General features: G+C 44.4%; 2 protein-coding genes across 2 annotated transcripts; one reads left to right on the top strand and one right to left on the bottom strand.

Moving 5' to 3' along the window:
* Nucleotides 1–371: 371 nt before the first annotated feature.
* Nucleotides 372–8,543, bottom strand: LOC103974710 (putative leucine-rich repeat receptor-like protein kinase At2g19210). The gene is made up of 13 exons (XM_065118652.1): nucleotides 8,038–8,543; nucleotides 7,201–7,762; nucleotides 6,083–6,561; nucleotides 4,931–5,066; nucleotides 4,758–4,829; nucleotides 4,191–4,262; nucleotides 4,031–4,111; nucleotides 3,534–3,706; nucleotides 3,138–3,397; nucleotides 2,635–2,761; nucleotides 1,743–1,811; nucleotides 1,472–1,658; nucleotides 372–942 (listed from the first exon to the last, which is right to left on the bottom strand). Exons 1-13 carry the CDS (start codon nucleotides 8,111–8,113, stop codon nucleotides 516–518), a joined length of 2,721 nt encoding a protein of 906 aa, XP_064974724.1. The 5' UTR covers nucleotides 8,114–8,543; the 3' UTR covers nucleotides 372–515.
* A 2,602-nt stretch (nucleotides 8,544–11,145) lies between these two features.
* LOC103974711 (uncharacterized) lies at nucleotides 11,146–11,895 on the top strand. Its single transcript, XM_009389586.1, has 2 exons — nucleotides 11,146–11,322; nucleotides 11,467–11,895. The coding sequence occupies exons 1-2, from the start codon at nucleotides 11,146–11,148 to the stop codon at nucleotides 11,893–11,895; spliced, it is 606 nt and encodes a 201-aa protein (XP_009387861.1).
* Nucleotides 11,896–15,927: the final 4,032 nt, after the last annotated feature.

Below are 15,927 nucleotides of genomic sequence, written 5' to 3'. Positions count from 1 at the left end.
GAGAGAGAGATAGGAGGAAGAAGACGAAGGCAGAACGCTTACGGGGCGGCGTAGAAGAGTAGATGGCCGCGGGGCGACGACGGCGGGCGAGCCGACCGAGAGGCGGCGTGGGGCGCAAATCTTTGTGGCGGACCCAGGAGTCCTTTGACTTGGGTTTTTGGTGGCAGTTGGATTTGGACAGAGTATTATTATCCACAAGGATCAACCTGCACTGTACACAAAACACAGCGTATCGACAGGGCACAGTAGCCTTCACCATGGTTTCGGAAGCAACGTTCCGGATTTCCAAAATCAAAAACTAAAATCGAACCGGATTCTTTCGATTCGGGAACGATTCAGATTTGCTCGCTGCACAATTCGAACCACGCACATCCAAAATTCACCCAGAACTTATTTAGCTTAGTGTTTACCGTACACTCATCAAAGCACAACATTATAGTACATATCAGTCTCTAAGACAAAATTAGAGCTCAATTGAACGTAGAAGTACACATCATCCCACACAGCCCATGGTTCTATCTTGCTGATGGAGAGAACTCCACAAATCGTTCCATTTCTATAGCGGTATTCTGGCTCGCCTCGTTGGTTTCTGCGTAGATGTTACTATTGCCCATGGTATCACGAGGGCATTCCAGTGCCAAGCTCTCCTTCAGCTCCGCTACAACTTCCGTCATGGTGGGTCTCTGGTGGGAGGCTTGTGCCGTGCACCTAAATGCTATATCAGCAACCTTCCACACCGAATTCACGTCGTACTCCCCCTGCAGCTTGGAATCAACGACATCCTCGATATTCCCGTTGGCAAGCCTTTCGCGCACCCGTTGAACTATATGAGCATTCTGTCTGCCTATAAGAATTGGCGGCTCAGCTGTGATGAGCTCCAACAGGATCACCCCAAATCCGTACACGTCACTCTTCTCACTGAGTTGGCCGGAGATGTAATAACTGAACAAGCACCAAAGCACATCAGAATTAGCCTCACTGTCATGGTTCACTATATATGTTACACCAAGTCTTTTCGGAAGAAAAATACTTCTTACTAAGAAAACAAATAGGATTATGCACCGGGGATAACAATAATTGAAAGATAATTTAATGCAGTTTATTCATGACAGTATGGTAAGTCGACAGAGGTACACCAATCTGTGCTCTATGTAACACAAGTATACTGCCTCTATTTAGAGCACATCACCTTAAGTCTAGCTTTAAGAAGCATCAGGTCAGCTGACTGAGGTTACTTTATCTTATTTTTTCCATAGCAAGATGCGGTATAAAGTTAAGTTAAATCTCTTACTAATTCCTCTTCACAAAATAGCATGCTCTCAGAAGTCAAAAATCTAATTTGGACTCATAATCACATAAGTTCAGCTATGCGGATGAGAAACATTCTTCCTGTTCTTAGTGATAAATTTTAGTGACATATATATCTATATGGGCCAAAATAAAAAGAATAATGAAACAGTTTGTTACGTACTCTGGATCAAGGTATCCGGGTGTGCCAACCACTGCCGTGGGCACATTAGTAACATCATTTTGGATAGCCTTGGACAGTCCAAAATCTGCAATCTTTGCCTCTAGCTGTTCACTCAAAAGGATATTTGCAGTCTTCACATCCCTATGTATTAGTGGTGGTTTGCATCCCTTGTGCAAATATTCTAGACCTGCACGTCATGGAAAACTGCTAATGTAAAATGAAGAGATACACAAACAGCTTAATATTGTGCGTTGCTAATTTGCTACCAAACCTTGTGCGGCTTCAATTGCGATCTGGAGACGTTTTCCCCAACTAAAAGCACTGGCATTGCGGGTTTTACCTGTCGAAAAAGACGATTACAATAACGCTTTCATCAGTTCACTGGAAGTTTACTGAAAATTATGTAATACAGAGTGCTTAATTCCTGTTACAGTTGTCAGTTTGACGCTCAAGACAATAGTGATGCCTTTCTAGTAATCAAGGCATAAGAAATTGCTGTGCGTCAAATGTGAAAATTGCTGCATTTGATTGTGGAAAGCAGCAAGGGTGCACTAGCTTAGCAAGGTCTTTTACATAGTTTCATCAGGTTCTAAAGTGGATAGGATGTCATATAATCACCATCAGGATTTCTTCTTGAGTAGAACTTTCACTTTATGTGAATTTTCCTTTTAGTTTAAGATATAAGTTTTTAAGTTGCTTTATTATGACTTACAAAGTATGAGGAGGCAACATCTCTTTCTGCCAAAGAACAAATTTTGTGTCAATTTGTCATATAAGAATTCTACAGATGATTTTCTATAACTGTAACCAAAGAAAACTGAAACAAGAAAATAATTAAAATGTCACCATTTCCCTCGGTCCATGCCATCATGTTGATGAAACCTTCTATAACCACAGGCTAGTATAGTAAAATCAAATGATCTTACTTTTCCTCAAAGAAAAATGGATCTAAAAAATGAAATAAATGGCCAATTTACCTTTTCTCAAACTGCAAGATGCATAAGGTTGATATGCTAAACTATAATTTGCTTATGTTTCACTCAAAAGCTGCTATGAAAATGAACCAAACAGAAATCCTATTCTTTATAGAAGCATCAGGAATCTAATGTGCGAAATTCCAATTTCAGGATGCAAATTCAACAACGAGATGCACGATTCATAACCTCTAATATAATCCAGCAGTGTTCCTTGAGACATGTACTCATAGACGAGAGCCAGATGATCTCCATCCATGCAGTAGCCAACCAAAGAAACTAGACTTTTGTGATGAATCCTTATCAGGTGCTGCACCTGCAAACAAAACCAGAATTGTCAAATGCAGATCTTAAAAGAAGCTGACCCTCAATAATGGAAAAGCAATATGCTCAATGTTGAAAACCTGCCTTGCATTAATGGGCTCTAGAAAATCACACAATATGACGAATAAATTATCAAGAAAGTACCAAGATTCACTGCCTGCTACAAAACAAAGCATCACCTGTATTGAAGAGTATATTTCCATCGGAGAAGTGCACTAGTTAACTAACATTCTAGTGCATATTTGAGTTTGCAGACCATACTCCAGTTACAAATTAAACTAACTAATCCCTTCAAAAACATATTACGGTTAACTGAAAGACATCTTGTAAATTTAAGATCTATAATCTGTTAGGGTTGAAATAGTTACCTCAGCTAGAAACTCTTTGGTTCCCTGCGAAGATGATTGAGAGCGTGTCTTGACCGCGACTTGAGTACCATCTTCCAAATATCCATGGTACACAGTGCCAAATCCACCCTTGCCAAGAGTTCTTTCAAAGTTGTTGGTTATTCTCAACACCTCCGTGTACGTAAACTGTCGATTATCAAGTTGCAAAGGATTATCTTGATGACCCTTTACTAAGTTGGACAATCTTTCCTTCTCTGGCTGTACCAAGATATTTGCTGACCCTTTCAAATAAAACATGATAATTATAAATTGTAGGTCGTATGGGAGTGATTAAGTAGCTAATACTTGCAAATATCTAAGCTAGTATGCATCAAAGACATGAATGGACAGTTATAATTTGCTGCAGCAAGCACTTACCTTTTGATTTTCTCATACGACAGAAGATAAATATAGCCACAAGAAATAGCACCACAGGAACTAGACAAATAATCACGATAATAGGTGTTGCAATCTTCTTCTTTTTTGATTCTGTGTCCGTCTTTATCTCACATGAATTTCCACTGGCGCATAAATTTTGATTGCCTTCAGTTCTACAGTAGAATTATTAACTTGATGTTAGTATTGGTTAGTAATTAGTCTATGTTTCTTCTTCAAAAAAGTTAAAGTTTAAATGAAATAAACTGTTGCATTATTACTAGAGATTGCAGTTTTAGACCGAAGGACATGTTTTAGGTGCAGTGGCATTGGAAAAAGAGAACAAGGTGAAACCCAAAGCAAAAAGAACAAAAATTCAGTTATTACCATCACCACCCTTAAACTCTATATTAAACCTCATTTTTTGCTCCAAAAAAAAAAAAGAACTCTATGACAGATGCCTCTATAACTTCATAAGTAGGATAACAAAAGAAACAGACCTAAGTATCAGCAACCCTTGCTGTGATCGTTTTAGTAGAGAAGCAGGAATTGGCCCAGAAAGATTGTTGCCTGCCAAATTCCTGTAGAAGGAAACCAAAAGTTAGAGGGTCAATTTTCCTTGTCATTGCAAATCTGATGAGAAAGAGTAGCAATTCTTACAGGACTTGAAGTGATGGCAAATTTCCCAGAACATCTGGCAAGGGTCCTGTTAGGTTGTTATATGACAAGTCACTGACATGGAAAGTCACATACATTAGTCATTACTGATTTGGAAAGTCACATACGTATGTGATCACTGATTTCCACCTCAAATAGAGACCAAGAGAAAATAATGCATCGCATAGTATCAATGATCCATTACACTAGCCGAATTAATATGGCACATGATTTAGACTAGCCAACTTAATACAAGTCATGACAAATGCACAGTCATGCAACAACTAATTTTTTCCTCTAAAGTAAAAGTTGATTATAGTAAAGATTCACATAAGTGTCAAATTTATAGCATTCCTATGTAGTATCTTTGGTCAAATATGTCATTTACACAGATTATTCTGGAATCACCTCTTTAATCAAACACTTCAATGAGATTTTAGCCAAATTAAAATGTAAATTAACTTCTTAACATAGAATTTCTAAGTGGTTCAAAACTTCCTAGTCCAATTTTCTTATGCCAGAACCAAATGAGATAGCAGATCAAGAATAAACAAAGCTACCAGCACTTACAGGTACTTGATTGCTGTGAGCTTGGCAAAAGAAGAGGAAATAGGGCCAGTCAATGCACTTGCCGACAGGTTTCTGCAAAACATTTTGGTCTTTTAGACAGTGCTCAAGAATTTTCTTATAAACATGATCTTCACATCATTGCAATTCTCTTCATCTTTACGCTGGATACTCACACATCTGTGATCCTTGGTGAATTGAGATCATAGCTGCACTTCAAGCCATCCCAAGCATATTCTTTTGGGGAACATGGATCACCCATCCAGTTTCTCTTCAGTTGATATTGTACCCTGATATTGATAATGGCATCAACTGATTCCAAAATTATTAGAAACCAAGCCAAAATCACTAAGCGTAGTGACATATCATTTGTTCAATAAAATAATTACTAAAGTGTAATTTGAATAGCAGATTTAGTGCAAGAAAACATGAAATAAACTTTCACATGATTATGAACATCGAGGTCTCAAATATCTCAAAGCATGTATATCTCATAATGTTTTCAGTATGTAACAATTTTATTTCTTCAGGATGTACTTTTAAGTAGACTCTGTTTTTCATATTATAATCATAGCCTCTAAACAAACATATTATTCTATGTATTCTGCAATGCATCCATTTCAAACACAGGATTCTGTAAAAGATTATTCACTAAACCACATGATCTTATAGAATGGTAGGATCAAGTATTCTTTCATCATCTACATCTACCTGACATCCGTTTTGTTAACCCTGTCCTGCTTTAGTAAGATCATCTCAGAACACTCATGAATCCTCAAAAATTAAACTTGCAGCGAGTATGACAAAAAAGGTAATGTTATAATATGGTACGAAGGCATTTTATGAGCAATTCCCATTATTCATAATTTTCTTACAATCTAAGATTAATGGCTCTCCTGTTAGATTAAATATGGTCCAAAGGCCTAAAATGAGATAGCCCGACTAATAAGCATTAGAAAAGTCAACCTGTGAGTGGCTGACAAATTTAAGGTTCATGAACTGGTCAGTTGATGTCAGTAATCAGAAGCCTATTCAAGAAAGCCAAATTTAGATCAAACAGGTTTTGAACCAAGAAGATGAGAATTCTCTGATGATTAACAAGACACGGGAGCTTGAAACCGACACCAGAAAAGGGAATATTAAATTTTAAGATCAGTTTACCACTTGTAAATCAACATCATATTTCGACCCTGCTCGAGCATTTGTTCGAAGAAATTCTATTGGCGAATTTGCCCTCTACTTGTGCTGACAATATATAATGTCATGGAAATGATAATTATCATGATGTGCAGCTCAAGAAAAAGGAAATAAGAAACATCCTAACGTACCGTCGTCAGAGTCGGTCGGCGTGTTCTTGAAAAACATCGGCGTGTAGACTTCGAGCGCGTTGAGGATTGGAGGAAGCGTGGACAGGCCCGAGGAGTTGAGAGCCCAATTATACCGCAGACTAGGATACAGGGGGGTGGTGCTGTATATGGCACCGGACATGAGGTAGGGCGGGGTATAGTTAGCGAACCACTTATCGTCATTGATGTAAACGTCGAACGCCCTCGAGGTGTTCGGGAGAAGCTCCGAGAAGTGGAGGTTGGCGTAGAACTCGTTAACGGGGGCGCCCGAGCCCACAAAGTCCCAGGAGAATTCCAACATGCTGGCGTTAACGGGCACTGCCGCCGTTTGCATGACAGCCGACGGAGCCTCGAATTGATCCTTGGCGTAGTTCTTTACAGTGAGGTTGGTAGATATGGAGGTCCAACCGGCCGCAGCAACGAAGGGCAGCCAGATGCGATCGTAGCGGTCGAACGGATATCTGTTGATCATCACCACATCACAAGTATATCGTACGGTTAGCTCACTTTCTCGTAATATTATTTTTATTTAAAATAAAATATCTTATTTTATATATATATATATATATATATATATATATATATATATATATATATATATATATATATATATATATATATGATGGATGGAACTCCAAACACCATCAATAACTATATGAACTCATTATGATTCTAATATATAATAACATATTTTAACTTAAACTAGTTAATATTATTAATACTTAATCATGATAACTTGAGTTTTTGGATGAATTTTAGTGGAAATATTTTAATATTTAAATAAAAATAAATTTGTTATATCAAAATTTGGGAGAACAAATATATTATAAAAAAACTCCTCTTTTTATTTTTTTTACCTAATATCATAAATACCCAAAGACATACTCTTCCCCTTTTCTTTCTCTTTCATTTTCCTATAATTCGGTCTTATAATATTTTTACAAAGTTATAGTATTTTTTTTATAATATAAAAAAAAATACTGTAATATAGAAGAAAAAAAATATTTTAAAAATATAATCAAATCAAATCAAATTCTACGAGTAATTTGAAAGAAAACAGAAATATTTTGGTGATCAGCAGCTGTGATGCTTCAGCTCACCTCAACAAGTGATTCGTGGTCGGTGCCAGGTTAATTCGCAAGAACAGGACCAGATTTTGCGTAGCATTGGCGTAAGGATAGATGGTGTTCTTGAGCGGCCGTAGCTCCAGTGCAGATATGAAGGGAGTTGCAGAGCCAGTCTTTACCAAGCAGACTGATGCGGAATCAGCAGAAGCAACAAAAATGGCCTCTGCCCGATGAACATCGGATGCCTTGGTGATGTTGACGGTCGTCCAAAGGTTGACGCCAAGGTGAAGGTCGAAGAGGAGGGGATTGCTGGGGCTCGCTCCGTTCAGGCCGTCGTAGCTCCCGTACATGAAGGAGGCTCTCACCAAGTACTTCTGCTCCGGCGTAACCGTCAGTGCGTAGCAATTCCGAGATCCATTTGGAAAGCTTCGAAGAGTCTGTAGTTGTTTCTCGAGCGAGGAGTCTACGTAGTTGGAGGCGATGGTGTGGTCCGTCCCTGTGTCGATGAACCCGTCGTCTGATACGTATGGTATGTTGGTGGTTTCGTCGGTGTAATTTGTGTTGCTGCTGATGCCACAGTCGATACTTACGTATCCTGCAAAAGATGATGATAGAATGAAGATTGACCACCGTGATCGATAGTGAACATTTGCCAAGAGATTGCCGAAATCATTTTCAAGGAAGTGTCGTGAATCATATGAGATTTGAGGGAGGCATCAAAACTGACATGAATCAAGGATCAGCTACTGCCTAAATGCATGATAAAATCATCGGGAAACGTATATGCCATCATTTGCTAGAGAACTACTGAGAATAAATAGGAAGAAACAACATCAATATCAGATTAAGCTTCAGGAGAAGCTGGATCACCGTCAGTAGTAGGAAGCTGTGCGTGAACTGTGCTCAGAGACGCGATCGCCAGAAGAAGGAAGAACCAAAAGGCCATACTCCACGAGCCAACACCACCCAATGCGCGAAATCAGATTGCCGGCCATCTCCTGCTTTTATAGAAGAGTTTGGTAGATGACCTGATCGTGGACTTTGGCCAAGCCCTTCCTCACCAGCTCTTTGGATTGCTAGCTTCCTGCGGACACGCTTCGGCAGAGCCGAGACACTAAGCATGATACACGTGTACATAAAGCGTGCGGGTTCCACCTGAAACGATTGAAGCATTGGATGCTTAAGAGCTGCAGCTGTTACAGAGTAAAGTAGCAAGAAATGGGGTTGCTGATCTCTCGCATGCGTAACAGGACACCGATGTCAAAGTCAATGGTTTTATGGTAGCGTCCAATGCATGGGAGTCTGAAATCATAACCGAGTAGTAGAATGACTTCGTCGTAGCTGCCTTCTGCCACGGTCTTCAAGCAGCGACAGGAGGGGAAGACGCCGCATCTTTATTCGGATGTGATTGCGACTGCAAGGCAGGAAACTAATGAACAGAAGATGATGATATCACGGAGAGCGAGTATGTTAATGTCACTTGCAATAACCTCCTTATAAAAGGAGACGACATTCACAGATCATCATACATTATTTGCAGGTAAAAGATAGGAGTAGGTAATGGAACTAGTTTGACCTTTTATTAGACATAATTATCAATTTTGATGGGGATATCTTCTTCTTCGTCCAATCAAACATCGTGCATCTTGGTTGGGGTGACATTGACCTATGTGTTCTAGCTCTATCCGGAACTCTGAATGTCGTATGCACATTGGTCCACCTTAGTTTAATCATTAATATCAAGATCAATTACATATTATCTTATGTAATTAATTATTTTTATTATTTCGTTTCGTCTTCAAAAATTATATTAGAATTCCTATACTTATTAAAGTAAAACATTAAAATTCTTATATAGGATTAAAAAGATAATTTTATAGAATTAAAAATTAAGAGAGAAAATGATTAAATATTTTACTTTTGTAAGTATAGAGATCTCAATATAACTTTTCAAAATATAAAAACTAAGATATTAAATGTAACTAATTATAAAAAATAATATATAATTAGCGCACGATGAAAAAGCCAACTCACCTACTTTTTAACATTAGATAACACAAATATAAAAATCAACTAATACTCATTTGAGTTATAATTGACGTTATCTCAATTCAAATCTTAAAAGACCTCCTACCTAAATCTCATTATAATTTTTAAAAATAATATAATTAGTATAAATATTCAATATATTTTGTTGTGGAGGGAGTCAATAACCCCAAACAAAAAAAACTCAAAGTTGAATGATCAAATAATATACTTCACATAAAGATTAATATAGCTCGACATTTTTCACATATATTTATCAAGAATATTAAAATTTTTATTATGTGAAATTAATTATAAGATTTTTAAATTATGCTCACTTATGCATAAATTTTCTTACACACTTCTCCTATAAATAAAAAAAAATTATTTTCTTTTAACCTGATATAACATGCTTTCAAGACATACTAAAGACACCATGAGCACCCAAAACATTCATCACATCTTACTAAAATATGAGATCCAAATCCTAATTTTCATAGTATTTTTTCCTTCATAATTACTCCAATAACAATCCTTTTCCTTGTAATACACTTATTCTAGACGTACATATTTCTTGCCCTTCCACGTGCATTGTTGGGATCCACATGTCCATTGAGGATACCATCACTGGTTATATATGTTGGAGCTGCAATGATCGGCCGACACCCTCTCCTCGGAGGGTTAAAAGATCACCGAGGATGGAGGAGACTGGTCAAGCCAGGAGATATGGGTTACACGTGGAGATGAGTTGGATATCTAAGACAGCCACATGCCTCCAACTCTTATTCTAGTCCTGCAAACAGTCATGTTGTCCTTGGGCTTCCATGCAAGGTCGAGTTGAAAGGCACCCAAGAGTAGACCTAAAATTTGGAAGGCAGTAGAGGGTAAATTCTATCCTTGGCCAGAGGATCTTATGATACATGTTAGTGAACAAATGCGTCGTGGTTGATGATTCAGTATGGCCTGGTCTACTGATCGATGTCGGGAGTCCCCTGTCGGCTGAGCTGGCTGCCGAGGACGCCCGAGCTCTGCTCGGGCGGGCCCCTCGGACCCGACGCGTGTTCAGGGGTCGCGGGGCGAGGCAGCCCAACCAACCACCTTTCGTGCAATGCGCCACAGGGAACACTTACGAGATATGTGCATGCAACGCAATTTCTCATCCAAGAAGGGAAGAACGTACCGTCTCCGGAGGCGGTGGCTGCCAGCGTGAGATGCATCGCCGTGAAAACCTCGATGGCGTTAAGGATGGGGGGCAGGGTGGACAGGCCCATGGAGTTGAGGGCCCAGTGGTACTCGGACGCCGGATCCAGGGGGCGGGAGCTGAACAAATGGCCCACCGACCCGTAGGGCGGTGTGTAATTTGTCAGCAGTTCGTCGTTGAGATACACGTTGAACAGTCTCGAGGTGTTGCGCTCGAACTCGGGCTTGTCACCACCCGACGGTGCCCCTGCTGACTCATCGCCCATGTCATCCGAGGCCTTTTAGGACCTCACCCATCAAGTGCGAACTCTAACCGGTATGGTGCAGTCCATTACCCCACTCGTTTCTCGCCCGCTGCATCCGTCGGCGGTCCAACCCTTGCGGCAATAGGAGCCGCCCGTCCAGGCCCGCACACCACCTCGGGAGCCCCCCACTTCACCTCGGGTTCGACTGACCCCACTAGGGGATCGAGGGATGGCTAACCCGAGAGGCCCCTCGGAACCCGAGACGTTATCTTCAGATTCAACGGACTCTCTGCGAGCCCAGTTGTGCTTCATCAGTCAGTGGCTCAACAAGGTACAGAAGGAGGTGCGCAGGTCAAGGGGAGAGTTCAGGGAGGACACACACCAGGGATCCCCGTTCGCACCCAAGATATAGGATCAGACGGTCCCCCCGAATTTTCGACTCCCCTCTTTGGATGCATATGATGGCTCCACCGACCCAACGGACCATGTAGCCGCTTTCCACGCGCAGATGGCGCTGTACGGAACTTATGATGCTTTGATGTGCAGGGCGTTTCCCACCACCCTGCGAGGGTCGACCCGCATGTGGTACAACGGCCTGAAGACCGGCACGATCACCTCCTTTGACCAGCTCGTCAAAGACTTCGAACTTAACTTCTTGGCCTACGCCCGATCGAAACCTTCCGTGGCATTACTCCTCGGGCTCAACTAGAGGGAGGACGAGCCCCTCTACCATTTTATGAATCGTTTTGCAACACAAATCTGGGGGTTAGCGGATGCTCGTCCCTCTCTGTTAATGCAGGCGTTTATGGTAAGCCTGTGACCTTCCAAGTTCTTCTGGTCCCTCGTGGAGCAACCCCCCGCCGCTGTGCCTGAGATACTTCAACGGGCGAACCAGTTCATCGCGGCCGAGGCTTGGATGGCTGGGAGGCGGGAAGAGCATAAGAGGGTCAGGCCGGAGCCAGCTCGGGGACAACAGTCCGCCACGCCGAGGCGAAGACTGGACCGACCTGACCCGCCGGCGTTGAGAACCTCGTTGCCCTCCTTGGGCACGTCCCGAACAGAGATATTTCTCCAGATAAAGGAGAAGGGGTTGCTCAAAAACCCCAGCCTGATGAGGAATCCGCGGGAGCTCGCAGACCGATCGAAGTACTGTCGCTTCCACCGGCAGACTGGGCATGACACCGAGGAGTGTCGTGAACTAAAGAGGCAGATCGAAGAGCTCATTCGTAGAGGGCACCTCAACCGGTATCTTCGGTAGGACAAGGAACTTTCGCCATGCCGGGAGGCTCTAGTCGAGTGACACATCGACGTGATAACAGGCGGCCCTGCATCCGGAGGGAATACAATGTCTGGAAGAAAGACATACGCCTGAGCCGCCACCGTCGAAGCTCCCAGACACGGGCCCGAGCCCGAAGTTACTTTTTCGATCGAGGTGCTCGAGCGATCCGAGCACGACGACGTGCTCATAATATCGACCAGGATCGCCAATACACAAGTGAGAAGGATCATGATTGACACAGGGAGCTCGGCCGACGTGCTCTACTTTGATGCCTTCCAGAAGCTTGGGTTAGCTAGAGAAGCCCTGGCGTCAATGCGCTCGGCGCTCACTGGCTTCACTGGCGATTCGATTTCGCCACTAGGAGCAGTCACTTTGCCCCTTACCATAGGGACTCTACCAAGATCGAAGATGGTGATGTCCACCTTCCTAGTGGTAGACCTCCCCACCGCATACAACGCCATCCTCGGCTGCCCAACCCTCAACAAATTCAGGGCCGTCGTTTCCACTTATCATCGAACGGTGAAATTCCCAACCCATGATGGGGCTGGGGAAGTTTGGGGAAGCCCCCATGAGTCCAGGCAATGTTACTTGACGGCAATCTTGTTGCATAAAAGGGCGAGGACTGAGCAGCCCCTGGGAGACCCCAAGGAAATGAAGAAGCCGAATCCACATCGTGAGCCGATGGCGCCCACTAGCGATGTCCCATTAATGAAGGATTGCCCGGATCGGACGATCAAGATCGGGTCGGCACTCCCTGAGCAAGAACGGGAGCAGCTCGTCGGCTTCCTTCAGGATAACACCGACGTCTTCGCCTGGTTGCCCTCCGACATGACGGGCGTCGACCCGAAGACTACCCAATACTACCTGAACATCTCACCTGACGCTCGACCGGTGAAGCAGAAGCCCCGGCAACATGCTCCCGACAGGCTACTGGCTATCCGCGAAGAGGTGGAGCGACTCTTGGCAGCAGGCTTCATAGAGGAAGCCAAGTACCCGCGGTGGTTGTCTAATGTAGTTCTGGTGAAGAAATCTAATGGGAGTTGGAAGATGTGTGTTGACTACACCAGTCTTAATCGTGCATGCCCAAAGGACTGCTATCCCCTCCCGAGGATCGACCAGCTGGTCGACGCAACTGCCGGGCATCCCCGCCTCTCGTTCATGGACGCCTTCTCCGGCTACAACCAGATCAGAATGACACTCGAGGACCAAGAGCATACGGCCTTTGTCACTGATCTAGGAGTATATTTCTATAAAGTTATGTCGTTCGGACTAAAAAACGCGAGTGCCACCTACCAGAGAGCCGTGAACAAGATGTTCGCCCAACAGATCGGACGAAACATGGAAGTCTACGTTGACGACATGATCGTGAAGAGCCGTGCAGCGGCGGACCACCTGACCGACTTGGCTGAGACGTTCGCCACACTACGAAAATATGGTCCGCGACTCAACCCGGCCAAATGCATTTTCGGTGTCAGCTCAGGAAAGTTCCTCGGATTCATCGTCCATGAAAGAGGAATTGATGTCAACCTGGAGAAGCTCCAGGCGATCATTGGTATGCAAACACCTCGAACAATGAATGACTTGCAGCGGCTGAACGGGAGGCTCGCTGCCCTATCCCGATTCCTTTCCCGATCCGGTGATCGTTGCCTCCCCTTCTTCTGGGTGCCAAGGAACCCAAAGAACTTCCAATGGACAGAGCAGTGTGAAGAAGCTTTTGAACAAGTAAAACAACACCTGGCCAACCTCCCTCGCTTGGCTTCGATCTCTCTCGGGGAAAAGCTCAATATCTATCTGGCTGCCTCTCGGCACGCGGTCAGCTCCGTCCTAACCAAAGAAGTCTCCGGTGAGCAACTGCCGGTCTACTACCTCAGCCACGTCCTCAACGGACCTGATGAATGGTACTCCCCAATCGAGAGACTGGCCCTGGCACTTGTGCTGGTAGCCCAGAAGCTGCACCCTTACTTCCAAGCCCACCCGATTGAGGTAATCACCGACCAACCACTCAGGCAGGTTTTATCTAAATTCGATGTTGTAGGATGGCTCCTCAAGTGGTCAGTAGAGCTAGGAGAGTTCGACATACATTACGTGCCGAGGACTGCCATCAAAGCTCAGTCGGTAGCCGACTTCATCTCGGAGCTCATTCAGATTGAAGACGAGGATTCCGGGCAGTCAGTGGAAGCATGGATTCTGCACGTGGATGGCTTAGCTACCTCAAGTGGTGTGGGCGCGGGACTGGTGTTATCTGCCCCCGATGGACGTTCGCTCGAACGCTCCCTCTGCTTCAGGTTTCGAGTAGCCAATTACGAGGCCGAGTATGATGCGCTCCTAGCAGGACTCATACTAGCCCTCGAGATGCAGGTGAGTGTCGTCCACATCCTCACCGATTCGCAGTTGGTGGCCGAGCAACTCAGCGGCGGATACGTAGCCAGGGAACCAACCATGGCAAAATACCTGGCGAAGGTAAAAAGCCTAGCCTCCAATTTCTCTCGCTTTATAGTATCTAGGGTGCTAAGGAGTCAGAACGAGCGAGCCGATGAGCTGGCTAAGCTGGCCTCAAGATCGGACTCCAAAACCCAGTCCGAGATTGAAGAACTCCCCTTTCGCGTCATCTCGGTCTCGGCTGTATCTTCAACCGACGTGCGTGCAACATGGGTACAGGAGATGCTGCTCTTCAAGAGCGACGGGATCCTTCCTGCCGACGAGGCTGCGGCTTGGCGCATCCGTCGGACACAGGCATGGTACTCCGAGGCGAACGAACGGCTCTACAAGCGGTCCTTCTCGCATCCTCTGCTGCGGTGCCTCGGGCTCGAGGAGGCTAGGATGGTCCTGATCGAGGTCCATGAGGGGATTTGCGGGGAGCACATTGCCGGACGGACCTTGGCTTACAAAATACTTCACCAAGGATACTATTGGCCCACCATGTCCCGAGACGTAAGATCTTACGTACAACGGTGCGGCCCATGCCAAAGGCACGCCCGAACGTCCCGGCAGCCTGCGATTCCGCTCGCCCCCATTGACTATGCGTGGCCATTCACACAATGGGGATTGGACCTCCTCGGCCCTTTCCCACCAGCCTTGGGGCAACGGAGATATATCGTCATGGGAATAGATTACTTCACCAAGTGGGTCGAGGCTGAACCACTAACAACGATCACAGAATGACAAGTGAAAAAGTTCATCTGGAAAAATATTGTGACTTGGTTCGGCTTGCCCAGAACCATCATCACGGACAACGGATCCCAGTTCGCCAGCACGAGGTTCCGGGAGTTCTGCGCGAACTACGGGATTCAGCTAAGGTTCAGCTCGGTGGCTCACCCCCAAACGAATGGGCTGGCTGAGGTGACCAACCGATCTATTCTGGACAGGCTCAGAAGGAGAGTGTCCACAGCCCGATCGGCTTGGGTGGACGAGCTCTCGAGTATCCTATGGTCCCTGCGAACCACTCCCAAAACCGCAACTAGAGAATTCCCCTACAACCTCTCCTTCGGAACCGAGGCCGTCCTACCCCCCGAGGAAGTTTTCCCTACCCCTCGGACAGAGAACCACGATGAAACGATATCGGCCCTAGGACTACGAGCCGACATCGATCTGCTCGAGGAGCTACGTGCTGACACGCACTTGAAAGACCTCTCTTACAAAAGAACTGTCGCTAGAATCTATAACCGTAAGGTACGGCCCCGACCAATTAAGTTAGGCGACCTGGTCCTTCGCAAGGTTGAAGTCAACGACCCGACCCGAGAACGCGACAAACTTGCCCCCAATTGGGAAGCACGTATCGGCTCGCAAACATGCAGGGTCTCGCTTTGCCAAGAACATGGAATGTGCAAAATCTTAGGAAGTTTTTCGTATGATCAAGAGAGCAATAGACAAAACAAAAGTCTGAACAAAGATTTCTTTAAACAAAAATTTGGTTACAGATCCATACGAATTACAGCGTCGATCAACCAACCCCTTAAGTCATTTACAATAGTCTACCCTTTTCTTTGGGGGCCTCGGCGCTATCGTCAAAAG

The sequence above is a fragment of the Musa acuminata genome, chromosome BXJ2-7, assembly GCF_036884655.1.
Source record: "Musa acuminata AAA Group cultivar baxijiao chromosome BXJ2-7, Cavendish_Baxijiao_AAA, whole genome shotgun sequence".
NCBI classification, from domain to species: Eukaryota; Viridiplantae; Streptophyta; class Magnoliopsida; order Zingiberales; family Musaceae; genus Musa; species Musa acuminata.
This window is presented reverse-complemented; position numbering and strand designations above follow the sequence as displayed.

Bases quoted from the DNA above. Each gene is read 5' to 3' on its own strand.
- LOC103974710 (XM_065118652.1), bottom strand. From the start codon at position 8,113: ATGGCCTTTTGGTTCTTCCTTCTTCTGGCGATCGCGTCTCTGAGCACA. The intron at 4,263-4,757 runs GTAAGTGCTGGT...TTTCCATGTCAG, and splicing joins CTCACAGCAATCAAGTACCT to TGACTTGTCATATAACAACC. The intron at 4,112-4,190 runs GTAAGAATTGCT...TTCCTTCTACAG, and splicing joins TTGCCATCACTTCAAGTCCT to GAATTTGGCAGGCAACAATC.
- LOC103974711 (XM_009389586.1), top strand. From the start codon at position 11,146: ATGGCGCTGTACGGAACTTATGATGCTTTGATGTGCAGGGCGTTTCCC. The intron at 11,323-11,466 runs GCATTACTCCTC...TGACCTTCCAAG, and splicing joins CCCGATCGAAACCTTCCGTG to TTCTTCTGGTCCCTCGTGGA.